The sequence below is a fragment of the Dendrobates tinctorius genome, unplaced genomic scaffold (assembly GCF_039654945.1).
Source record: "Dendrobates tinctorius isolate UK_male_01 unplaced genomic scaffold, ASM3965494v1 ptg000292l, whole genome shotgun sequence".
Taxonomy (NCBI): Eukaryota; Metazoa; Chordata; class Amphibia; order Anura; family Dendrobatidae; genus Dendrobates; species Dendrobates tinctorius.
This window is the reverse complement of record NW_027361959.1, coordinates 4,777,184-4,804,245: the sequence shown is the minus strand read 5'-3', so window position 1 is coordinate 4,804,245 and position 27,062 is coordinate 4,777,184. Positions and strand designations below refer to the sequence as shown.

Here is a 27,062-nt window from a genome sequence, read left to right as displayed (position 1 = left end):
CATATTCAGTCTGTGATCTATTAGTATACCCAAGTCTTTTTCACATGTGCTGTCACTTAGCCCTATTCCTCCCATTCTATATATGCTTTTTCCATTTTTATTGCCCAGATGTAGTACTTTGCATTTCTCCCTGTTAAAAACCATTCTGTTAGTTGCTGCCCACTTCTCCAGTTTATTTAAATCTTTTTGAATCCTCTCTCTCTCTTCTCTAGTATTAGCTATCCCTCCTAGCTTTGTGTCATCAGCAAATTTAATCAGTTTACCCTCAATTCCTTCATCTAAATCGTTGATAAAGATGTTGAACAATACAGGGCCCAGGACAGAGCCCTGTGGTACCCCACTTGAGACATTCTTCCAACTGGATGTGCAGCCATTTACGACCACTCTTTGGGTCCGATCACTAAGCCAGTTATGAATCCACCTAACAGTTGCCTTGTCCATTCCATACTTAATCATTTTTTCAATAAGGATTGTATGAGAGACTTTGTCAAATGCTTTGCTGAAGTCAAGATATACTATATCTACAGCATTTCCTTGATCCACCCAATCAGTGATACCGTCATAGAAGGAAATTAAGTTAGTCTGACATGACTTATTAGTTACAAACCCATGCTGACTCTGTTTAATCACTTCATTCTTATCCAGGTATTGACATACATGTTGTTTAATAATTTGTTCAAAGATCTTTCCTGGTATAGAAGTCAGACTCACCGGCCTATAGTTACCTGGGTCCACCTTCTTCCCCTTTTTGAAGATAGGAACAACATTTGCTCTTCTCCAGTCTTCTGGCACTTCTCCTGTTCTCCAAGAATTTTCAAAGATTATAGAGAGGGGTTCAAAAATTTCTTCTGCTATCTCCTTCAGTACTCTGGGGTGTAATTCATCTGGACCTGGAGACTTGAATTCATTTAGGCTAGCTAAGTGTTTCCTCACTATCTTTCTGTTTATAGATATCCTGGATTCTTCTATTCCCTTAATAGGACAGTGAATAACAGTTGATGTTACATTTCCTTTCTGAGAGAAAACAGATGCAAAATAGGAATTTAAAAGTTCAGCCTTCTCAACATCCTGTCTTACCATTTCATCATTTTCATCCTGTAAAAATCCTATAGCATCTTTGACTTTTCTTTTACTTTTGACATATCCCCAAAATCCTTTATTATTGCTTTTGACATCTCTTGCAAGCCTCAATTCATTTTCAGCTTTAGCTAATCTGATTTGTGCCCTGCAGATATTGCTAGCGATATCGCTTAGTGTGACAGGCCCTTAAGCTGAAGCTTTCTCTAACTGTCAATCATCAGCCCAGATCATTGGGATATGCCATCATGTCTTAGGGCCCCGTCACACATAGCGATCTCGCTAGCGAGATCGCTGCTGAGTCACAAGTTTTGTGACACAACAGCGATCTCACCAGCGAGATCGCTGTGTGTGACAGCAATCAGCGACCGGCCCCCCTGCCGGGTATCGCTGATCGCTCTTGGAAAGCCCTGGACATTTCTTTGATCGCTGGTCTCCCGCTGGCCAGCACGCATCGCTGCGCGTGACAGGCAGGAGACCAGCGATCAGCTGGTAACTAAGGTACACATCGGGTATCTAAGGGACGCACGTCCCTTAGAAACCCGATGTGTACCTTAGTTACCAGCTCCCTGCATCAGCGCGCTGGTAACTAAAGTACACAGCGATGCCGCGCCCTCGGCGTCGCTGGTGCTGATCGCTGGTGAAGCTGGCTGTCTGACAGCTCACCAGCGATCATGTAGCAACTCACCAGCGATCCTGACACGTTGATATCGTTGTCGGGATCGCTGGTGAGTCACTATGTGTGACGGGGCCTTTAGAACAGAGAAAGCTCTTGAATTAACACAGAAAATCACCAGTAGGTAAAACAGGCAGAAAAGCTCACAGTAAAAACACAAATTCCCCCAGTAACGGTAGAAAATGCACTAACAAAGTTCTCTAAAGGCTAGCGAGATCGCTGATTTTGTGACGCCACAGCGATCTCGCCAGCGAGATCGCAGTGTGTGATGGGGATCAATGACCGGCCCCCCGGCCGGGTATCGCTGATCGTGCTCGATCGGCCAGGGCCATTTTTCGATCGCTGGTCTCCCGCTGGCCAGTACGCTTCGCTGCGTGTGGCAGCGAGAGACCAGCGATCAGAGTCGCTGGACGCTGGTTTCCAAGGTAAACAGCGGGTATCCAGTAGCGCGGCTCTTAGATACCCGATGTTTACATTAGAAACCAGTGTCCAGCATCGCTGGTCATGATCGCTGGAGGGGCTGTCTTGTGACAGCTCACCAGTGATCAGCCTAACGATGTCCCAGCGATCCCATCATGTCGGATCGTTGGTGGGATCGCTGGGCCATCATCATGTGTAATGGGGCCTTAACCACAATACACAGCTTACAATAGCGAGAGCAAATATACATTATATTTTAGTGTTAATGAGATTAAAAAGAGAAAAAAAAGACTATTCAGCTCTTTCCATGTAATAAGTGAATGGCCCATACCATCTTTATGGCCTTATTGGACATATGCACATGGTGGGACATTCACTTCAATGTTCCTATTCAATGTACTGCTGTTTAGCTAGATCCCAGGCACATTATACAGCCATAAAGGCATTTTGTTTAGCTTTTTGTCAACATTGGTGTTACTAGTGTTTGATCAAAACTATGCATTTCCCAGGCATGGATTTTTCTCTGTTGAACGTCAAGCATGTCGGGAAATAAAATGTCACCAAACCCTCAAGTAAAAATCCTGTATATTTGGATGCTATTTTCATGAATTTTAAAAAGAGAAAAGTTGTGTATGAATGAGGCCTTATGGTCATTTGATGACGACCCATGGTTTAATGACAAGCAGGGCTTAGGGCGAGCTAACCATCACTAACACCAATGAAGCAGACTACCAGGACCACTGCCTACATACAAGCTCGGCTGCTATAACCACACATGGTTTAAATTTAGACTTTCTACAACATATTCATTTTACTGGCAAAACAGACTACAAAGTCATAGTGCACTGACTTAAAGAAAAAAGACACGGAGGAAGGGAACAATATTTGAGCGCTTTCATGAGATTTCCTGCCAAGTACGGCAACTAATCCAGATTGTTTATTTCCAAGGCAAACCAAGTGCAGTGTATTGTACTGCCAAAAAAATTAAAAGAAATTTAACAGTGCACAGCAAGGCTCTCCATACAGTGAGGGAAATCCTGGGGAGTTTAAGGAGAAAGGTCACCTGGGGATAGACCTCCTCCCCAGACCATGACTCACCAGGGGAAACAAGAGGCCTGGCAGCACCATCAGTGCAGGATATTAGGGCGTCTTTTAGATATTTGCCAGGTCTGCGATTGTAAAAACTTTGGAATAGATAAACTATTGTAAAAAACAGCTGAAACATTTCAGAGAAAACTATATCTGGCTGTGATCTTGCAGCCAAAATCTGATTGATGCTGCCTGTGCTCTGAGCAGCGTGAGCCAGGTGACAGCTTAGGCCTGTTTCACACTTCCGTTTTTGTGTCCGCCAAACGGATCCGTTTCCGTTTTTTTGACGGAAACTGATGCAAACGGATCCGTTTTTAAAAAAACGGATCCGTTTTTTTGACGGATCCACGGTAACCACTAATGGAAGTCTATGGGACAAAAAAAACGGATCCTGCAAAAAAATGGCGGATCCGTTTTTTTACGGAAACCAACGGATTTTGACGGATTTGAAAAAACGGAAGTGTGAAACAGGCCTTATTGTAAAGGAACCGACAGAAAAAGGCCTATTGTTTAAAGCAAGTTTGTGTGTTAAAGGGAAGGTGCCGCAATTTTATATAATTTGCAAAAAAATAGTAAGTAACAAAACATGTTGTTTCAGCAAATGTTGTACTAACCAGGATTTATGGTTTGTTTGTAATAATGTTTTAATGTAGCCACTGGGCGCTGCCATCTTGATTTGCAGATCTGTGGAGGACTCATACAGTCTGCAAATATGGCCGTCCCTGGACATAGGAGACTGCGGACGGCTCCCGACCCCACATTGCAGCCTCATTAGCAGTGAACTGGGCACGCCCCTGTGGGCTGCACCATTCACTGCTGTAGGTGTGGCTGGGCGCCATTTTACTGTAGCCCAGTGCTATCTGCTGAGCTCCACTTACCCTCTATCACAGGACCACTTGTGGCATAACAGGTCCTGTGTTGTGAGGAGAGGCTGTAGATATGGAGAAGGTGGTCAGCAGAGGAGAGAAGCGCTCACTGGAGCCGGAGGATGGAGAGTGGTGAGTGCGGGTGATTTTCCTCTATGCTCCTCTGTCCTGCTCCAGGCTCGGCCCTGTGCTTCCTGCTGTACTGTGTTCTTCTGCTCGGTCTCCTCACTCACAGCCCCAGTGATCTCCGGTAATCTGACACCTTCCCTTTTATGACAGCTTTTATGGCTGTCTGAGGAGGACAGTGACTTATACAGCCCATAGTCTAGTGTATGGGGGGGCTGGAAGTTTCAACAGTGTGGGCATATCTGTAATACCGTCTTGTGTGATACTGCCTGCTGAGCCGTGTATCTAATCCTCTCCTGTGTGATACTAACTGCTGAGCCGTGTATCTAATCCTCTCCTGTGTGATACTGACTGCTGAGCCGTGTATCTAATCCTCTCCTGTGTGATACTGACTGCTGAGCCGTGTATCTAATTCTATCCTGTGTGATACTGACTGCTGAGCTGTGTATCTAATCCTATCCTGTGTGATACTGACTGCTGAGCCGTGTATCTAATCCTCTCCTGTGTGATACTGACTGCTGAGCCGTGTACCTAATTCTATCCTGTGTGATGCTGACTGCTGAGCCGTGTATCTAATCCTATCCTGTGTGATGCTGCCTGCTGAGCCGTGTATCTAATCCTCCCCAGTGTGATACTGACTGCTGAGCCATGTATCTAATCCTATCCTGTGTGATGCTGCCAGCTGAGCCGTGCATCTAATCCTCTCCTGTGTGATACTGTCTGCTGAGCCATGTATCTAATCCTATCCTGTGTGATGCTGCCTGCTGAGCCGTGCATCTAATCCTCTCCTGTGTGATACTGTCTGCTGAGCCGTGTATCTAATCCTATCCTGTGTGATGCTGCCTGCTGAGCCGTGTATTTAATCCTATCCTGTGTGATACTGTCTGCTGAGCCGTGTATCTAATCCTCTCCTGTGTGATACTGACTGCTGAGCCGTGTACCTAATTCTATCCTGTGTGATGCTGACTGCTGAGCCGTGTATCTAATCCTATCCTGTGTGATGCTGCCTGCTGAGCTGTGTATCTAATCCTCCCCAGTGTGATACTGACTGCTGAGCCATGTATCTAATCCTATCCTGTGTGATGCTGCCAGCTGAGCCGTGCATCTAATCCTCTCCTGTGTGATACTGTCTGCTGAGCCATGTATCTAATCCTCTCCTGTGTGATGCTGCCTGCTGAGCCGTGTATTTAATCCTATCCTGTGTGATACTGTCTGCTGAGCCGTGTATCTAATTCTATCCTGTGTGATACTGACTGCTGAGCTGTGTATCTAATCCTATCATGTGTGATACTGACTGCTGAGCCGTGTATCTAATCCTATCCTGTGTGATACTGTCTGCTGAGCCGTGTATCTAATCCTCTCCTGTGTGATACTGCCTGCTGAGCCGTGTATCTAATCCTATCCTGTGTGATACTGACTGCTGAGCCATGTATCTAATCCTATCCTGTGTAATACTGACTGCTGAGCCGTGTATCTAATCCTATCCTGTGTGATACTGACTGCTGAGCCATGTATCTAATCCTATCCTGTGTGATACTAACTGCTGAGCCATGTATCTAATCCTATCCTGTGTGATACTGTCTGCTGAGCCGTGTATCTAATCCTCTCCTGTGTGATACTGTCTGCTGAGCAGTGTATCTAATCCTCTCCTGTGTGATACTGCCTGCTGAGCCGTGTATCTAATCCTATCCTGTGTGATACTGACTGCTGAGCCGTGCATCTAATACTCTCCTGTGTGATACTGACTGCTGAGCCGTGCATCTAATCCTATCCTGTGTGATACTGACTGCTGAGCCGTGTATCTAATCCTCTCCTGTGTGATACTGACTGCTGAGCCGTGTATCTAATCCTCTCCTGTGTGATACTGACTGCTGAGCCGTGCATCTAATCCTCTCCTGTGTGATACTGACTGCTGAGCCGTGCATCTAATCCTATCCTGTGTGATACTGACTGCTGAGCCGTGTATCTAATCCTATCCTGTGTGATGCTGCCTGCTGAGCCGTGTATCTAATCCTCTCCTGTGTGATGCTGCCTGCTGAGCCGTGTATCTAATCCTATCCCGTGTGATACTGCTCTCCTGAAATACTCTGTGCTGCTGTCACCCTGCTGGTTTTATGTGTGATCTACATGGTGGTATGAACTATATGGCGGCATTATGTGTGAAGTATATGGCGGTATTATGTGAGAACACTATGGCAGTATTATCTGCTAAAAGGGGACCCATTCTAGGGTGGTTCTGGCTGAGCACCTGCACACGGGTCAGGGGTAATAGGTGCAGTCAGGGGAGGGCTAGGGAGGCAGCTGAAGAGAGGGGTCTCATTTTTATCGTTACTGTATGGCTACAATTCCCCCATCCTGCTTCCCAGCGTCACCCCGGACTGCGCCTGTCGCCTCACTTTCACACATCGCCAGGACAGGATCTGAGGAGGGGAATGGGGTCTTTGCCTGCAAAGTCTGGATCAGGTTGATTGATGGCCGTTCTGATCCAGACTTTACATGCAAAGACAGTCAGTAACTTTGCAGGCCCCATCAAAATGGCTGCTCACTGTGTTCCTAGATGTCATAGGTTTTTGTGCCAGATTTCAGTAGCTGCTCCCCCTAGTGTTAACAAGTGGAAATGCCAAACTTTTTAAAATTATTTTTCATATTTTGCAAAATTAAAAACAAATGATAATATTTTTTAAGAAAATGTAAACATTAATTCTTTACATTTTTTCAATTGCTGAAAAAAATTTTTTTGGATGGCACCTTCCCTTTAAATATCTGTTTGGCGTTTTCTTTTTTTTGCATCAACTTGTTTACTGTACTAACAATTAATAAAATACATATAAAGCAAATTATTTGTCAATTATATGAGGAAAAACAAACACAAAACTGTTGCTAATATCTCACAAGACCTCATACAATATTTGCATCACATCAGTATTACTGCAACATAAAGTATTGAATCAAAGGCGTGATATATTGTTTAATATTGCATTTCAGTTATAATACAACTCCCCCCCCAAGAAAAATAAGAGAAGGGTGAAAGAAAAAAAAAAAACGACAAAGAAGAAAATAGTAGGAAAAGGGGAGAGAATGGGTACAGAGATCTAAGGTAGCCTCATCTTCCAAAAAAAATCAGATCAAGAGCACGGATAAGCAGGGCTGTGGAGTCGGAGTCGGTGCTGTCGGTATAAAATGGACCAACTCAGACTCCTAAAATCTAATATATAAAGCTCAATGTCGGTGTGTATGTATGCATGTATGTCCGGGATTGGCAACCGCACCGTCGCAGCTACAGCCACAAAATTTTGCACAGTCACACGTCTGGACCCCGAGAGCGTCATAGGCTATGTTGTGAGGCATAATTTTAACCACGCGCGTTTCAATTCACCAAACAATTCTGCCCCTATCTAATGTACATAATGGGGAAAAAGTGAAAGGAAAAGTGTTGGAGGCAAATTGACAGCTGCCAGATGTGAACAAGGGGGACTTAAAGAATGAGAGCGATGGCGCCAAAGAGTATATACCGTACAGTTGCTAAGGTGGGGCCCTGACATGGGATACTCACCACACGGGGATATGAACACACACAAAATGCGCCACACACTACCACGTGCTTCAACACATATACCACCCTCAGCACACATTTCACCACACATACACCATCCTCGCCACATAAAAGTTGAAACACAAAAGTCGCCACTCAAAACTCGCCACGCTGTCCCAGAGCTGTTTAAAAGATGAAAAATGAGCTGTGATTGGTTGCTATCAGCAACAATTTTCTTTGTAGACAGTTGTGGTAATTGAGGCCTATTATTCTTATCATTTCTATGGTGTTATCGTCCTTCTGTAAAGCTGGAAATAACACAATTTATTACCGTGCCAACACAGACCACCCTCTGACACAGACTGCAGGGGGAGCCCAGTATCACACAGGATAGGATTTGATACACGGCTCAGCAGTCTGTATCACACAGAAAAGGATTAGATACACAGCTCAGCAGTCAGTATCACACATGAGAGGATTATATACACAGCTCAGCACACAGTATCACACAGGATAGGATTAGATACACGGCTCAGCAGACAGTATCACACAGAATAGGATTAGATACACGGCTCAGCAGTCAGTATCACACAGGATAGGATTAGATGCACGGTTTTTATGTGCAATATAATCATTATAATTTGTTATAACTAACCACAGTTGGTTACTATGCCCAGGCAACGCCGGGCTCTTCAGCTAATATATAATAAATTGGGTACAGTAGTTCAATGCAGAATGTGCTGAATATTTTTTCATAGGAATTTGGGAAAGTTATGAAATGTCCTATAAATGCCTGTTCTATTCCTGATCTCAGGCTACATTCACGCACAGCGTTTTTGCTGCGTTTTTTGAGGATACGTTTTTCATATTCATCACATACGCTGTGTTGTGACAGGGCTGTGGAGTCGGAGTAGTGGAGTCGGAGTTAGTTTTGGTCGGAGTCGGTAGAAATGTACCGACTCCAGCTTTAAAAAAAATGTATTAATATTTCATAATTGAACTTTCATATGAATTTTATAAATGTTACTCAAATATATATGTTCTATAAAACTATGAACAACAGTGATAAGCAGTTCTGCTGGAGATAGAGACATTTCTTACTTCTTGTGTGTCACTGTTCTCCACTGCCCTTATCTAATCTTATACTTGGTTAACCTCATGCTGCCCCAACCCTCCTACTTACAATGTATGAAACTGAAAGTGAAAATGTGTTGCAAATTCTTAGTAGTAAAGCTCCTCCTCTAGACTAGATCATACTAGGTGTGCGTCTTCCAAGCATCTCACAGCTGCCTGCTACTCAGAAGAGGAAGACTGTAAGAAGTATTATCCTTTCAACAAACTTTGCATCAGTTAACTGTGAGTACATGAGGAATAATAACAGTATTACTGACCACTATATCAGTTGTACGACCTGGCAATAATTTTGTACAATTGTTTTTAGGAAAAACAATTGTCATTTGGATTGTGAATGCAGAATTAAAAACCTGAGAATGTCAAAGAAGCATCACATTAAATCAGCTGTATTTGAACATTTCACCATCACTCAAGATAGAAAACATTATGTCTGTCAGTGTATGACAAATGATCCAGACGAAAACAAATGCTGTGAAGCCAAGATAAGTGCATATTCAGGCAAAGATAAAAATGCTCCTACCAGAGCTTCTAATCTAAAGAGACATTTACAGCGCTTTCATCCAGAAGTACTGAAAGCAGTGGATGAGAAAGACTGCACATCCAAACCAATGAACCAGTGCCCAGCTCTTCCAGCCAAACAAAGGAGCAGAGAACTTTGCAGCCATCAGTTGCAAGATATTTTGTCAGTGACAAAGTTACTGTGACAATGACAGTAGATACATTTAAAAAACAGATCATAGAGCTTGTTGTAAAGGATAGTGTGCCTATTTCATTATTTTCACGACCAGCTTTTGTGTCTGAATGGGGAAATGGCCCGCAAGCTTGGTGTTTCTCTGGAGAGAGAGAATATTAGAAAATTAGTAATCGAAGAAGCTTTTAAACAAAAGGAAGAACTTAAAAAACTCTCAAGGGACGCTTTCTGTTTCTTAAAATGGATGCCTGCACACGTCACAGAGTGAACTATTTTGCCATCAATGTCCGATTTGTTTGTGACAAAAATGAAATAGTTACCAAGACATTGGCAGTAAAAGACACCAAAGCTCATCACACCAGTGAGTTTCTCCAGGTCTTGGTGGAAAAGGTTCTGCAAGACTATGAACTTAAAAAAGAGCAAGTTCTTTCTGTCGTAACTGACAATGCTTCAAATATGATAAGTACTATTAAGCTAATGAATGAGAGTAATGATGGTGACCAGCAGCTAGAAGAACATTCTGGGTCCACAGACACAAATGTTTCAAATAGAGGAACACAGTATTGTAACCGAGGAGCAAAATGAAGTTGCTTCAGATGAACAGCAACATGATAGTTTAGATGATCTTGTTGAAACTGTGTCAATATGTTCTTTCATTCATCACATGCGCTGTGTTGTGCATACGCTACAGCTGGCTATAAGAGACAGTCTGCAAGAAGGACATGCTGCTGCACTGATTGGCAAGGTGAGAAAATTGGCTACTGTTGCCAGAACCACTAAAGTTGACTCAATTTTGAAGAGACGTGCTGGAAAAGGGGCAATTATTGATCAAGCCACACGATGGGGCAGTACTTACTTAATGATTCAGCGCTTGGTTGAACTGAAAACCTTTCTTGTAGACATGGCTAACCCTCAACTGACGCTAAATGAAAGTCAGTGGAATCAGGTGACTGAGCTGGAAAAATTGCTAGAGCACCCATTTACAGTGACTAAAAAATTACAAGCAGAGGACTTAACTCCAGGTATTTTCTTAAAGGAGTGGAAGAACCTGATGTTTCGCCTGTCCCAAAGAGGAGGGTTAATTGCAAGTGGCATTGCTACATCAATGAAACGGAGAGAGGAGCTACTATTACAAAATAACATTCTTTTGGCAGCTGTTTATGTAGACCCAATGCATCGGACTCTTCTAGATGATCAACAGCTAAGTAAAGAAAAAGAAGCTCTGTTTGAAATAGCAGTAAGGATGAAAGGGTTGCAGAACAGTCAGGAGGAACAAGAAGAATTTGGTCGTCCTGCCACATCTTCACCCTCATCATCAACTGATGAAGAATTTAATTTCGGAAAATATTTGGATCACAAGGACCGTGCAAAGCGTTCCCGCGTAGAAGAAGAGTCATCCCCATCAAGGAACACAGCCAGTACATTTCAGCAGAATTTTTCATGTGCACTAAAAGAAATTGAGAAATTTGACCGTTCATCAAAAATAACAGTGCAACAAGCGATTCCTCTGTATCCTGACATTGTCAGAGATGTTGCCCGAGTGGTTACTGCTTTGCCACCAACACAAGTTAGTGTAGAGAGGTTGTTCTCTGCTCTCAAAATAATTAGATCAGATTTGAGGGCATCCATGAAGGAGGATCTGACAGAGGCAATACTTTTTCTGAGGACAAATTTATAGATTTCTTCTTATTAACTGCATAAAAGTGTTTATTGCATATTTACTTACAGTTTAGAAAAGTTTATAAAAGTTATTTACTATATTCTAATTGTATTCTAATAAATGTAGTTTTTGCTCTAAGTGGTCTGATTACTTTTATGATGGTGAGAAACTGAATAAGCACGATGTTTAATATTTTACAACAGTAAATTTGTTGTTATGAATTGGCCATTTATGAAGGAGTCGGAGCCGGAGTCGGAGCCTGATAAAATCCAGGAGTCGGAGTCGCAACTGTGGCTTACCGACTCCACAGCCCTGGTTGTGCACACGCTGCAGCTGGCAATAAGAGATAGTCTGCAAGAGGGACATGCTGGAAATCTGATTGGAAATGTGAGGAAATTGGTTATTGCCGCCAGAACCACTAACATTGATTCCATCTTGAAGAGACGTGCTGGGAAAGGGGCAATTGTCGATCAAGCCACTCGGTGGGGCAGTACTTACTTAATGATTGAGCGATTGCTTGAACTAAAACTGTTTCTTATAGATATGGCGAACCCTCAGGTATCCCTAAATGAAGGTCAATGGACACAGGTGGCTGAATTGAAGGAATTGCTTAATCACCTATTTACCGTGACTAAAACATTACAAGCTGAGGATTTAACATTTCTGCTTCAATGAAATGGAGAGAGACACAGCTATTGGAAAATAAAAATTTTCTGGCAGTTGTTTATATGGACCCAAGTCATCGTATACTGCTTGATGATCAACAGCTTACTAAAGGAAAAGAAGCTCTGACTGAGGTAGCAGTCAGGATGAGTGGCCTACAGGAGGACTGCCAGGCACAAGAGGACTTGGGTCCTGACAGTGCTACTGCTGCCAAATCTTCATCCTCTTCAGATGAGGAGTTTGACTTTGACAAGCATTTGGATGACATAGAGCACGTAAAGCGTTGCCGCAAGGAAAAAGTTTTCACTCCGTCTCCTATAGCAAGCAGATTGACCATATTTCAGCAAAATGTTTCACTTGCTCTCAAAGAAATAGAAAAATTCAACCATTCATCAAAACTGTGCATGAGGCAGTTCTTTTATACTTGGAAATTGTTGTTGCCCATGTGGTTACGGCTTTGCCTCCAACCCAAGTTAGTGTAGAGAGGTTGTTCTATAGCCTTAAAATTATTAGGTCAGATTTGAGGTCATCTATGAAGGAGGATCTGATGGAGGCAATTCCATTTCTTAGGCTGGGTTCACACAACGTTAAGGCAGTCCGTTAAACGGACTGCGCTACACCGCGGTGTAACGCAGTCCGTTAACGCTGCCATAGACCCCCATTATGTGGCGCATCACGACGCTTGCCGTAAAGCGGCACGCGTTCGCAATGTGCCGTCATTCACTGATGGAGCCTCGGACGCGGGCGGCAGCGTCTAAGGCTCCGTCACCGCTAGCGCTGATGAATCATCAGCGCTAGAGGTATAGCATAACGCATATCGCGTTATGTTATAGCGTTAATGCAGCCCGGCAACGCTATGCGTTGAACGGGATGTGTTAACGCTATGTGAACCTGGCCTTTGAACAAATTCATAGACTGCACAAATGTTATTTAGTATGTTTTTGTTGAAAACTGTTTTTTGCCACTTACATAGTTTATTACATAGTGATATATATATATATATATATATACACACATATACACACACACACACACAATATATCTATACATGTAATCGATATTACATAGTGTTTCACATATTTACAATTTTTTACAGTTTTTGGTGTTCTACAGTTGTATTCCAATTAATACATATTATGTTCTAAATATCTTGATTATTGTATCATAAAAACGATTAAATGTCTGATGTTCACATTGTACTGCAATAAATTTTTCACTTAAATATAAGCAATATATGTGGGAGTCGGTGCAAGGGAAATTGAGGAGTTGGAGTCGCAGGTTTGGCTTCCCGATTCCACAGCCCTGCGGATAAGTATTCATTAAAGTCTCTAAACTTGATCCAACTCTTCCAAGTTCTATAAAATCTGTCAGATTGAGCTTTGTTATAAGCAGAAACCATCTCCGAGGCCCACTCCTGTATAGAAGGAGGTAGGTATCCTGGTGTGACATCTTTTCTAAATAGCGGAGCGGATATGGGTTATGCTGGGTTTGAATAACCCATTTTTAACAGTTTTAAAAGAACCTGGAAGCATAAAGATAAGCCGAAACTGAGGGGATCCAGATAAATCTTCACCAGAGACATTGAAACACACCAAACTTTGTTCTAAAGTTGATGAATTGAGGAACACTCCCAAGATATATTGAGCATAGTACCATCTGCCTTTTCACACTTCCAACATTGTTTGGAAACTGAGGGGTATATTCTATGTAGATCAACTGAGCACTGGAACCATCTAGTGATGATTTTGTATTTTATTCCTGCCCTGACATAACATGAGTAGCAGCATGTGCTTGCTTTATTCTACTGCTCCTCAGAGAAGTCCGACCCAATGTCCATCTGCCATTCCTTTACGAACCAGGGTGCATCACAATTGGCGTCAGAGGAGGGAATTGAATAGACTTGAGAGATGGGACGTCTTGGTGTAAAGTCTTGAAGGAAAAGTTATTCAAAAGGAGTAAGTTCAGTTCTTAGCACAGAGACCTGCTGGAAGGTTGAAATATGCCATTGTAAATAAGAAAACCACGACTGATCCTTTAGCTCAGTTAAGGATGTCGAAAGTGAGAATTTATAAGGACTTTTTGTAATCCGATTTTTTTATTAAATGCTCATATCATAAATCTTTTGACCCCCTATACCTGTACGAAAATCTGGATTATCACCTCCTTATGAGGAACAAATCCCACCTAATTGTTATGTGTAAGGTAAGGTGAGTGAGGGGCCAATCTCATCTATATAATTGCACAATAATATTTGGGCGATTGCACGATAACTCAAGCAAGTAGTCAAATTCTTCCTAGGTTTTGTTATAACCGAAATGTGAGCCTCCAAAGTTTGTTTAGGGAATGGGTTTAACAGAGCTGAATACCATGGTGAAGAGTGCCGTCAGCTGTGCAGCAAATATCTTGTAGATTATTGCTCTTCTACTGTGAGGTCTGGGACAACTTAACTTAAGTGTGCTTTCAAATTGAGTTCTGTGTCCCCGTCAAGCATACGTCCAAAACAGGGCCCAGACGCACCCACTGTAGACTGTAATGGTGACGGCGGAGAGAATGCGAGCTCTGCCGTGTACTTTTTCGGGAGTGTACGCCAACAGGAAGAGGACACTCAGATAAAGTCTCCTACGGGACGTATGCCCCACCGTGGACGAAGAACGTAATGTGAAAGCACCCTAACACCACTTCTTCATTAAAGCACAGCTCCAGCATTTTGTTTTTTCACCCCTGGATTGGTGCTTTAAACTTAAGTCCCCTGACCGTGGAATCACCGGCCTTGGAGGATGTTCATTCAGTTGTTTAGTTTAGTAGAAAAAAGCAGATTACAGACATGGCACAAAACTAAAAAGTCAATTCAAATGGTAACTTTCTGGCTTTAAGAAACACTAAAAGAAATCAAGAACAAAAAATGTGGTAGTCAGTAATGGTTACTTTTTTAAAACCTAGCATAGGAGAAAAATTATGCAGTCACTCAATTTTGAGGGAAAAAAGTATGGAATCACCCTGTAAAAGTTCATTCCAAAAACTAAGACCTGCATCAAATTAGATCTGCTCATTAGTCTGCATCTAAAAAGGAGTGATCACACCTTGGAGAGCTGTTGCACCAAGTGGAGCGACATGAATCATGGCTCCAACACGAGAGATGTCAATTGAAACAAAGGAGAGGATTATCAAACTCTTAAAAAAAGAGGGTAAATCAAAATCATCACTTAATGTTGCAAAGGATGTTGGTTGTTCACAGTCAGCTGTGTCTAAAATCTGGACCAAATACAAACAACATGGCAAGGTTGTTAACCCCTTTCCTACATTAGACGTACTATTCCGTCCATGTGACCTGGGACCTAAGTCCCAAGGACGGAACAGTACGTCTTATGCGATCAGCAGCGCTCACGGGGAAAGCGCAGCTGATCGCGGCCGGGTGTCAGCTGATTATCACAGCTGACACCTGGCACAATGTGTCAGGGGCGGTCACAGACCGCCCCCGACATGTTAACCCCTGGCACACCGCGATCAAAAATGATCGCGGTGTACCGGGGGTTAAAGGAAGCATCGGCAGGGAGCGCGATGTGCAGCGCCGCTGCGGGGGTCGCCTTCCCAGCAGGTCCCCAGATCCAATATGGCGACGGGGACCTTCGGGGCCCTGTAGGGAGCTGGCTTCTTCACTGCCCGCAGAGTGCAGGCATGAGGAATCCTGCAGCAGTGCCTGTGACAGATCGCTGATCTGTGATGTGACAGATCAGCGATCTGTCACAGGACAGTGATGTCCCCAATGGGTCATTATAATAAAGTAAAAAAAAAAAAAAAAAAAAAAAAAAAAAATCGCTAAATAAAAAAAAAATATTCCCTAATAAATTCATTTCTTTAAAATAAAAAAACAAAAAGAAAAAAAACAATAAAAGTACACATATTTGGTATTGCCGCGTCCATAATGACCCACCCTATAAAGCTGTCCCATTAGTTAACCCCTTTAGCGAACCCCGTAAAAAATAAAAAAAGACGAAGCAAAAAATAATGATTTATCATCATACCGCCGAACAAAAAGACGCATATAAATATCCATGGTACCGCTGAAAACGTCATCTTGTCCCGCAAAAAAACGAGCCGCCACACAGTGTCATCAGCGAAAAAGTTACAGCTCGCAGAATAAAGCGATGCAAAAATAATTATTTTTTTATATAAAATTGTTTTCATTGCATAAAACCGCCAAAACATAAAAAATGACATAAATGAGGTATCGCTGTAACCATACTGACCCGAAGAATAAAACCGCTTTATCAATTTTACCGCACGCGGAACGGTGTAAACGCACCCCTCAAAAGAAATTCATGAAATGCTGTTTTTTGTTCATTCTGCGTCCCAAAAATCGGAATAAAAAACGATCAAAAAAGTCACGTGCCCGAACATGGTACCAATAAAAACGTCAACTCGTCCCGCAAAAAATAAGACCTCACATGACTCGCTGGGTCAAAATATGGAAAAATTATAGCTCTCAAAATCTGGTGATGCATAAACTATTTTTACAATAAAAAGCGTCTTTTGGCGTATGACAGCTGCCAAAAATAAAAACCCACCATATATAGTAAATCAAACCCCCCGTTATCACCCCCTTAGTTAGGGAAAAGTAATAAAATTTAAAAAAATATATTTATTTCCATTTTCCCGTTAGGGTCAGAGCTAGGGTTAGGGCTAGGGTTGGAGTTAGAATTGGGGGGTTTCCACTGTCTTGGCACATCAGGGGCTTTCCAAACGTGACATGGCGTCCGATCTCAATTCCAGCCAAAAAAGTTAAATGGCGCTGCTTCCCTTCCGAGCTCTGCCATGTGTCCAAATAGTGGTTTACCCCCCTATATGGGGTATCAGCGTACTCAGGACAAATTGCACAATAACTTTTGGGGTCCTGTTACACTTGGGAAAATAAAAATTGGGGGTGAAAAGATCATTTTTGTGGAAAAAATATGATTTTTTAATTGTACGGCTGTACGTTATAAACTTATGTGAAGCCATTGGGGGTTCAAAGTGCTCACCACATATCTAGATAAGCTCCTGGGGGGGGTCTAGTTTCCAAAATGGGGTCACTTGTGGGGGGTTTCCACTGTTTAGGCACATCAGGGGCTCTCCAAACGTGACATGGCGTCCAATCTGAATTCCAGCCAATTTTGCAGTGAAAAAGTCAAACGGCGCTCCTTCACTTCCGAGCTCTGCCATGCGCCCAAACAGTGGTTCCCCCCACATATCAGGTATCGGCGTACTCAGGACAAATTGCACAATAACTTTTCCAGTCCAATTTCTCCTGATACCCTTGGTAAAATAAAAAAATTGAACCTGAAGTAATCTTTTTTGTGAAAAAAAAGTTAAATGTTCATTTTCTTTTAAACATTCAAAAAATTCCTGTGAAGCACCTGAAGGGTTAATAAACTTCTTGAATGTGGTTTTGAGCGCCTTGAGGGGTGCAGTTTTTAGAATGGTGTCATTTTCGGGTATTTTCTATCATATAGACCCCTCATAGTGACTTCAAATGTGATGTGGTCCCTAAAAATAAAATGGTGTTGTAAAAATGAGAAATCGCTGGTCAACTTTTAACTCTTATAACTTCCTAACAAAAAAAAAAAAATTTGGTTCCCAAATTGTGCTGATGTAAAGTAAACATGTGGAAAATGTAATCTATTAAGTTTTTTGAGTGCCATATCTCTGATTTAAGAGCATAAAAATTCAAAGTTGGAAAATTGCGAAATTTTCAAACTTTTCGCCAAATTTCCATTTTTTTCACAAATAAACGCAAGTTATATGAATGAAATTTAACCACTAACATGAAGTACAATATGTCACGAGATAATGTCAGAATCACCGGGATCCATGGAAGCGTTCCAGAGTTATTACCTCATAAAGGGACAGTGGTCAGAATTGTAAAAATTGGCCCAGGAATTAACATGCAAACCACCCTTGGGAGTAAACGGGTTAAAGGCAAACATACTGGTAGACCAAGGAAGACATCAAATCGTCAAGACCGAAAACTTAAAGCAATATATGTGTCCAAAACAGGACATGCACAACAAAAGAAATGAGGAACGAATGGGAGGAAACTGGAGTCAATGTTTGTGACCGAACTGTAAGAAATTGCCTAAAGGAAATGGAATTTACATACAGAAAAGCTAAACGAAAGCCATCATTAACACCTAAACAGAAAAAATCAAGGTTACAATGGGCTAAGGAAAAGCAATCGTGGACTGTGGATGACTGGATGAAAGTCATATTCAGTGATGAATCGCGAATCTGCATTGGGCAAGGTGATGATGCTGGAACTTTTGTTTGGTGCCGTTCCAATGAGATTTATAAAGATGACTGCCTGAAGAGAACATGCAAATTTCCACAGTCATTGATGATGTGGGGCTGCATGTAGGTAAAGGCATTGGGTAGATGGCTGTCATTACATCTTCAATAAATGCACAAGTTTATGTTGATATTTTGGACACTTTTCTTATCCCATCAATTTAAAGGATGTTTGGGGATGATGAAACCATTTTTCAAGATGACAATGCATCCTGCCATAGAGCAAAAACTGGGAAAACTTTCCTTGAAAAAAAGACACATAAGGTCAATGTCATGGCCTGCAAATAGTCCGGATCTCAATCCAATTGAAAATCTTTGGTGGAAGAAGTTGAAGAAAATGGTCCATGACAAGGCTCCAACCTGCAAAGCTGATCTGGCAACAGCAATCAGAGAAAGTTGGAGCCAGATTGATGAAGAGTACTGTTTGACACTCATTAAGTCCATGCCTCAGAGACGGCAAGCTGTTATAAAAGCCAGAGGTGGTGCAACAAAATACTAGTGATGTGTTGGAGTGTTTTTTGTTTGTTTTTCATGATTCCATAATTTTTTCCCTCAGAATTGAATGATTCCATAATTTTTCCCCTATGCTTGGTTTAAAAAGTAACCATTACTGACTAACACATATTTTCTTCTTGATTTCTTTTAGTGTTTCTTAAAGCCAGAAAGTTGTCATTTGAAATTACTTTAGTTTGTGATGTCTGTAATCTGCTTTTTTCTACAAAATTAAACAACTGAATGAACATCCTCCAAGGCTGGTGATTCCATAATTTTTGCCAGGGGTTGTATACTCACCTGCTGGCGTGCTCACAGTTTTTCAGAGTCGCTCATGTCTAGCAGAGCTATCTTGTGAGCGCAGCTTCTGACTAGCAGGAAGTCAAAAGCTACGTCACAAGCTCTCAATCCAAGTCTTTGAGAGCCAGAACGAGGTTCTCATAGACTTACAACGGTTAGTGACCTCCAGCTCGCTCCATGAAATACTGGAGCTGCCGGCAGGTCACAAACTGCAGAAGGACAGAGCGGAAGCGAAAACAGATGAAAATGCCAGAAGGTGAGTGTCAGACAGGGAGCATGGGACTTGGATTTTAAGCAACACAAACAACACAGGTGAAATAGGAGGGGAAAAAAAAAACACAGAACACTGGAGTGGTTAAGAGGTGGAGTAAGAGGTTGTTCTAGAGAGCTCTTTATGTCATCAGATAGGGAGGAGAGAGCAGTTTCTTCACTATATTGGTCTACCTTTATTTAGAGGTGTGTTGGGAAAATATCTGAATATTGGAATGTAATATTATATAGAAATTTATAATAATCTTTAAATGCATCGGCAATATGTCAGGCTTCATCTGCTATGCCTGCAGAGGTCCAAATGAATGATATATAGGTAAAAGGCGCTCGTTTTAGAATGTAGTCATAGGGGTGTGCTTCATTTTGTTCGGTCATGGTTGGCGCCGCCCACGCAATTTGAATGATGTTCCAGAGGTCACTCAAATCAGCCTTGAAAAATCCCACACTTGCACAGTGTCAATAGGGGAGCCGCACATGCGCAGTGACAAGCAGCTTCCCGCACTTGCACCGTGAAACTGGGTACTACAAAGCTTAACTGCGCACACTCGGGGAGTGGCTCGTCACGGCGCATGCAGAGCTCCCTGATCAACACTGCGCAAGCGTGGGATTTTTCAAAGCGGATTTGAGTGACGGTGGCGCAATCAACATCATTCAAATTGTGTGGGAGGCGCTCACTGTGACTGAATAAAATTAAGCACACCCTATGACTAAATGAGCAGGTACGATCTAAATATATAAAGTGCTTTTTGCACAGGATCACAGCACCATTTTTATTTAAAAAAAACATGTTAGTGCTGCACACTGCATCACTAACACCACACTGGGGACAGTTTACATGCTTAAAAGAACACGACAGGTTCCCTTTAAAGTATCTTGTAAAATATTTCAATTTAGGCGCCACTGCTACAGTCAGAGAGAACCTGGTGGTTGAAAAGTGAACAAAATCGGGGCATGGTCTGCCCAGTTCACGGTGCCAACAGATGCAGAGGGACTCCAACTTAAGAGGTGATGCCTGGTCATAAAGTAGTCAACTCTACTGTATGACTTGTGGACTGATGGTAGTAGGTAAAGTCTTTGACTTTCGGATGTAAAATGCGCCAAACGTCTACTGCTTATAGGCTAAACTATTTTTCCAATTGGGTGAGGATGGGATCGAGGACTTACCAACAGAAGAGTCTAGTAGTTTATCCACCGTCAGATTAAAGTCTCCTCACACAACCAGTAAACCTTCCATCAAACCCTCCAGCCGTCTCATGTACCTTTGACAGATTTCCTTTTGATCTTTATTTAGCTAATGTATAAATTTGGTTAATAACTGAGGCCTTCAGAAAAATAAATCGTCCATTCTCATCTCCATCTGATCACTACAATCTGAAGGGTAAATTCTCATGGATGACAATGGTAACCCCCTGTAGATTTAGAAATCTGATTCGTATGAAACCAATGTGTATAATAGCGGTTCTTCACCTCTGATTTTGAATGGGTTTCCTGTAGAAAGGAGACCTGCCCTCCCATTATGTGCATATATAGAATCTGAGAACATTTCTGTGGGGTATTAAATCCCCCAACATTTAACATGGCTACATTAATTGAGGCCATGCCTATCAGTATTAAGGAATAAAAAAAAAAAAAAAAAAAAAAAAAGACGCAGTAGATGCTAAGTAGAGTAGAGGATAAAAAAAAACCTGAATAAAATTAGCCTAAAGAAAGGAAATAATCAAATTCCTTGATCCTGAGCAAAAGAATAAAAAAAAAACCCAATGAGTAAGGGATTTTAGAACGAGTTGCCCTAAGGGCGCAGTCAGACAGCCGAATAAACGGGACAGAGATTGGAAAGCAGTGCACAGACTGGCCGGTGACTATCCCGATCAGAGTGCGACAGCTTCATGTATTTCTAAGCAGCTGTCACGGTCGGGTCAGGACAGCTGCCGGCCAGTCCGTGCAAAGAGTTCCGATCTTGGTCCAATTTATACAGCAGTCTGACTGCGCCCGAATTTCGACAGTGTCTTTTAAGGTGGCAAATTGCTTCTCCCAACTACTCTCACTTTATAATACTACACATGGTAAGGGTCTAATACTTAGCGGTTAGGACCATCCTGACTGGGTACACGTTGGCGCTGGAGAGATGGGTTTTACCCTTTTAATCAAAGACAGTTTTATTAAGAACCGTATATTATTAATATACACTATTGCTTTTTACTTACTTATAGCGGGGTATATGTTCATTTGTTTTCTAAGAAGAACAAGAATAAATCTTAATTACAGCCCTGCTATTCTTACCCAAAACAGGAAGATCATATATCATTATATGATTAAATATCTTATAGAAATGATAAAATAGTGATCCTGAAACCAAATAAAATAAATTAGCAAACAAAAAAAATGGGATGTTTTTTTAATTTTTGGCAATGATACTTTTTTTTTTTTTTACTCAGACATCACAATCTGTATTAAAAATAAATACTGCAAGTTTGTAATTTCCACGTTGGACACTGAGGATTGTTAGGCTCCAGTTATTTCAGGAAACAAATTTACAAAGCCACAATGAGCAACTCTCAGCCCCATCTCTAATGAGCTTGTGTAAAGGGCACTGTGAAGGGAGCAAGGTCAGCAATGCCATCACCCATTGCAATGGGTCCTCTGTGTAGATGTGTGTTACCTGGCATTGTAAGCTGTCCTCTGACGATAATGTTCCTGCTGAAACTCTTCTTGAAAGGACAAGAAATTAAAGTGAATAAAAGCCCCAGTGGCCAGTGTGAATATTGCAAGATTACGCATTTTTATTAGAATAAAGATCGTGATATGGGGGAGGAATGTTTCCAAAATAAAAAAAAATGAAACACATAAAAACCTTATTTAAATAATGAGTCAACATCTGATAGCTTCCCCTTAACTTTAGTTGCATTCTTATTAACTGTTTCACTAGTACTCATAATGCATAGTAACTTAGTATGCAATAAGTGCAAACAATATATGGACACGAAGTTATATGTCAGAGATTACCTGTAACAAATCTATAAATATCTATATATATATCTATCTATATCTATTTAAATCTATATACAGTACAGACCAAAAGTTTGGACACACCTTCTCATTCAAAGAGTTTTCTTTATCTTCATGACTATGAAAATTGTAGATTCACTCTGAAGGCAACAAAACTATGAATTAACACATGTGGAATTATATAATTAACAAAAAAGTGTGAAACAACTGAAAATATGTCTTATATTCTAGGTTCTTCAAAGTAGCCACCTTTTGCTTTGATTTCTGCTTTGCACACTCTTGGCATTCTCTTGATGAGCTTCAAGAGGTAGTCACCGGAAATGGTTTTCACTTCACAGGGGTGCCCTGTCAGGTTTAATAAGTGGGATTTCTTGCCTTATAAATGAGGTTGGGACCATCAGTTGTGTAGTACAGAAGTCTGGTGGAAACACAGGTGATAGTCCTACTGAATAGACTGTTAGAATTTGTATAATGGATGGCAAGAAAAAAGCAGCTAAGAAAAACGAGTGGCCATCATTACTTTAAGAAATGAAGGTCAGTCAGTCCGAAAAAATGGGAAAACTTTGAAAGTGTCCCCAAGTGCAGAGGCAAAAACCATCAAGCGCTAGAAAGAAACTGGCTCACATGAGGCCGGCCCCAGGAAAGGAAGACCAAGAGCCACCTCTGCTGCGGAGGATAAGTTCATCCGAGTCACCAGCCTCAGAAATCGCAGGTTAACAGCAGCTCAGATTAGAGACCAGGTCAATGCCACACAGAGTTCTAGCAGCAGACACATCTCTACAACAACTGTTAAGAGGAGACTTTGTGCAGCAGGCCTTCATGGTAAAATAGCTGCTAGGAAACCACTGCCAAGGACAGGCAACAAGCAGAAGAGACTTGTTTGGGCTACAGAATACAAGGAATGGACATTAGACCAGTGGAAATCTGTGCTTTGGTCTGATGAGTCCAAATTTGAGATCTTTGTTTCCAACCACCGTGTCTTTGTGCGACGCAGAAAAGGTGAACGGATGGACTCTACATGCCTGGTTCCCACCATGAAGCATGGAGGAGGAGGTGTGATAGTGTGGGGGTGCTTTCCTGGTGACACTGTTAAAAAACAAAAAAAATAAAAAACAAATCTGAACTGAGACAAGTTAATGTGTATGCACAATGTAAGTGCATCTTAACACATGACCATTAACCAGAGAAAACAGAAAGCAAAAAACACAAATATCCTGAACTAAAAAATATACTGCAAATAATGCATAAAGGTAATAATAATAATAAGGGTATTTAGTAAACATAATTTTGATAAAAATAATGTACAAGCCATCCCGCCACGTCACGTGACTTGGCGGGATGGCTTGTACATAATTTTGATCAAAATTATGTTTACTAAATACCCTTATTATTATTATTACCTTTATGCATTATTTGCAGTATATTTTTTACTTTTAGTTCAGGATATTTGTGTTTTTTGCTTTCTGTTTTCTCTGGTGACACTGTTGGGGATTTATTCAAAGCTGAAGGCATACTGAACCAGCATGGCTACCACAGCATCTTGCAGCGGCATGCTATTCCATCCGGTTTGCGTTTAGTCGGACCATCATTTATTTTTCAACAGAACAATGGCCCCAAACACACCTCCAGGCTGTGTAGGGGCTACTTGACCAAGAAGGAGAGTGATGGGGTGCTACGCCACATGACCTGGCCTCCACAGTCTCCAGACCTGAACCCAATCGAGATGCTTTGGGGTGAGCTGGACCGCAGAGTGAAGGTAAAAGGGCCAACAAGTGCTAAGCATCTCTGGGAACTCCTTCAAGACTGTTGGTTGACCATTTCCGGTGACTACCTCTTGAAGCTCATCAAGAGAATGCCAAGAGTGTGAAAAGCAGTAATCAAAGCAAAAGGTGGCTACTTTGAAGAACCTAGAATATAAGACATATTTTCAGTTGTTTCACACTTTTTTGTTAATTATATAATTCCACATGTGTTAATTCATAGTTTTGATGCCTTCAGTATGAATCTACAATTTTCATAGTTATGAAAATAAAGAAAACTCTTTGAATGAGGTGTGTCCAAACTTTTGGTCTGTACTGTATATATATCTATGTATATTATATATATATATATATATATATATATATATATATATATATATATATATATATATGTGTGTGTTTGTGTGTGTGTGCTTATATAGCCACGTCCACTCCACATAGTCCCGCCCACTGGCGACTGCAGAGCGGGGTTGCAGAGGGAGAGCGGGACGGCACGTGGAGAGCACGGGACAGTGGGTGGAGAACGGGGCTGCGGAAGGAGAGAGCATGATGGTGGATGGAGAGCGGGACTGTTAAGGGAGAGAGCGTAACAAACAGTGAGTTACTATGCCCAGGCAACACCAGGCTCTTCAGCTAGTCATATGTATAAAAACAAGAGGTCAACATTTCATGATCTTCAACAACAATTGCATATGAAACTGTGCAATATCAGAGACGGTCACAATGATAATTTGATTTGACACAAGTATACAGCGTTAGGATGACACCATTGTATATAATGGGATAGACAATAGAATGACACCATTGAATAGTGTAGTGCTGAATGCTTTTCTATCAAGCCCTCAAACTGCAACATCTACAACATTTTCGTATTTAAATAACCCCTAAAAAAGCCCAAAGAATAAATCTGATATGTATTTAAAGTTCTGTGGACTACCAAAGCCCCCCTAGAGTATAGGCATTGTACAATAGTGACTTGGTCATCAAGAGTAATAACCAAGATGGCATTGGCCAGAAATGATGCAAAATCTATTAGCAATGCTAAAAAGAATCAACATTAGATACGAAGAAACTCTGTAATACTCAATCATCCAACTTAAAGAAACATGAAGACCACGAGAGAAAACAGGAAAATGTAATATTACAATAGGCCTCATGCCAGTGCCCCGGCTGCCAATCACATCACTTCTGTTATTTTCAAATATGTTCTAGAATAATGAAATCTTCAGATTGGTTGCTATAGGCAACACAGACTTTTTTCTTTACAAAAAAAACAAACAAGTTTTACACGGTCCATTCTATAATCAGATGGAAATAAAGTTGGACTCACCTTTCATTTTGACGGTAGGGGAGTTGGGCCCGGCCGACTGTTTGCGCCATCCTCTCCAATTTTGGCAGAGACTTTCCGCCTCGGAGATAAAAGAACATAAAGAATCTTCTTCAAACCGATCAGAGTCCTCAAAAGAAAATCTCTCGCCGTCCTCCCACTCCGCGAACATGAGTTCCATTACATCCAGTGGTCTAAACCGACGAGGACGTCTGCACAGGACCACAAACTAAAAACCTCTGTATATAAAGGGGCCGGCAGTCAGCGGTGTGTGGGAACGTTCCTGTACGACGAAATAGAGGGTCTCTTCTAAAGATCCAGGCAGCGGTGTCTCACATCGCCTCCCCGGGGTCACTGGACTCTTGTGCTTATCTTCATGCCCGACCCTTCCCCCGTCAGTCACCGATCGACACCTAAATGACAGAGCGTCTCTGGGTACCGATGAGCCGCAGCACCCAGGACCCCCCGCCACAGCCCAGGGGCTGCATGGCTCCGCTCATACAAGTGCTGCACCAACTTCCCAAACCAGAGACCCCGACAACGTGACAACCTGGCTCCTGCCCCCCACAAATGGCGACTTCACATCTTGGTGGAGGACTTCTTGCTTTGTCTCCTGTCAGGTCCCGGAGCTGCTGTCACCTGGAGCCGCCGGGCCAGCTGCCTCTGTCCGCTCTTTGTTCTCCCGTATCCTTTGTTTCCTGCCTGCCTCTGGTGTGAAAAGCCGGAGCTGCTGAGGCCGGGGCTGGAGGACGATGTCAGGGCCCCCGGAGGGGATTTATCAGCTCCTCTGACTGAACAAAAGCCCCCCTACTGCTCAGCGCTGTGCTGGTGACACTGCCCCCGTGTGGCCGGGAGAGAGCTGCTGCGGGGCCTGTGCGCTGCCGTCCTCGTTCTCTGTGCACCCTGTGGTATAGCGCTGCTCGTCAGAGGCGTCCTCCATCCAGCTACCAGTCCTCCCCCGCCAGCCTGCCTACCCGCCTGCCAGCCTCGGCTTCCTCTCCCCGGCTCTACCTGGGGACAGCTCGATCAGCTGATCCCGGTTTCCGCCCCGCTACTTCCGGCTTCCTTCACCAGAGAGACCCGGTGAGAGGAAGAACAGAGGACGGGAAGCGACAGTCTGGACCGCGGCCGGAATCTATGATGTCAGGAGGACTCTCAGGGCACCAGCTCGCTGCTAACCTCCCCCTCACAGCAGGGTTCGGGTTGGCTGTGCTCCTTGTTCGCTTTCAATGTGCAAAGTGACTGAAAAAAAACAATATTCTACCATTTAATTCTGTTTGTTTTAGCGTTTACCGTATGGTATAAATATAATAATACTTTATCAGTCTGGTCAAATGGGCATAAAGCAATACCAAATATGTGTTACGAGTTTAATAATGTTCCTGGAAAAGTGGGAGGATTTGAACTTAAAAAAAATATCTTTTTTTTCAAAACCATTTTCCCTTTTTTACACTTTATATTAGTCCTTCTACCTGTGTGCTTGAACCTGCAATTTTTTAATATAATGTAGCTTATTGTAAATGACCCATGTCATAGGAAGCCTGGTCACAAGTTGGGTTCAGTCAGGTACCAATAGTAGGCACCGCTGACAGGGCAGAGCCATCGGTAGGTCTCACTGACAGGTCAGAGCCATCAGTAGGTCCCACTGACAG

General features: G+C 42.3%; 1 protein-coding gene across 2 annotated transcripts in view; it reads right to left on the bottom strand.

Annotated features, from left to right (window-relative positions):
- The window catches only part of ZSWIM8 (zinc finger SWIM-type containing 8), a 158,874-nt gene extending 132,322 nt beyond the window's left edge, over window positions 1-26,552 (bottom strand). Inside the window, exon 1 of one of the 2 annotated variants that reach the window (XM_073560052.1) lies at window positions 25,414-26,552. In XM_073560052.1, coding sequence (XP_073416153.1) covers window positions 25,414-25,591 — 178 coding nt within the window. In that variant the 5' untranslated portion in view covers window positions 25,592-26,552. The remainder of the gene's footprint in view (window positions 1-25,413) is intronic. The other variant, XM_073560051.1, reaches the window with a different exon arrangement.
- Window positions 26,553-27,062: the final 510 nt, after the last annotated feature.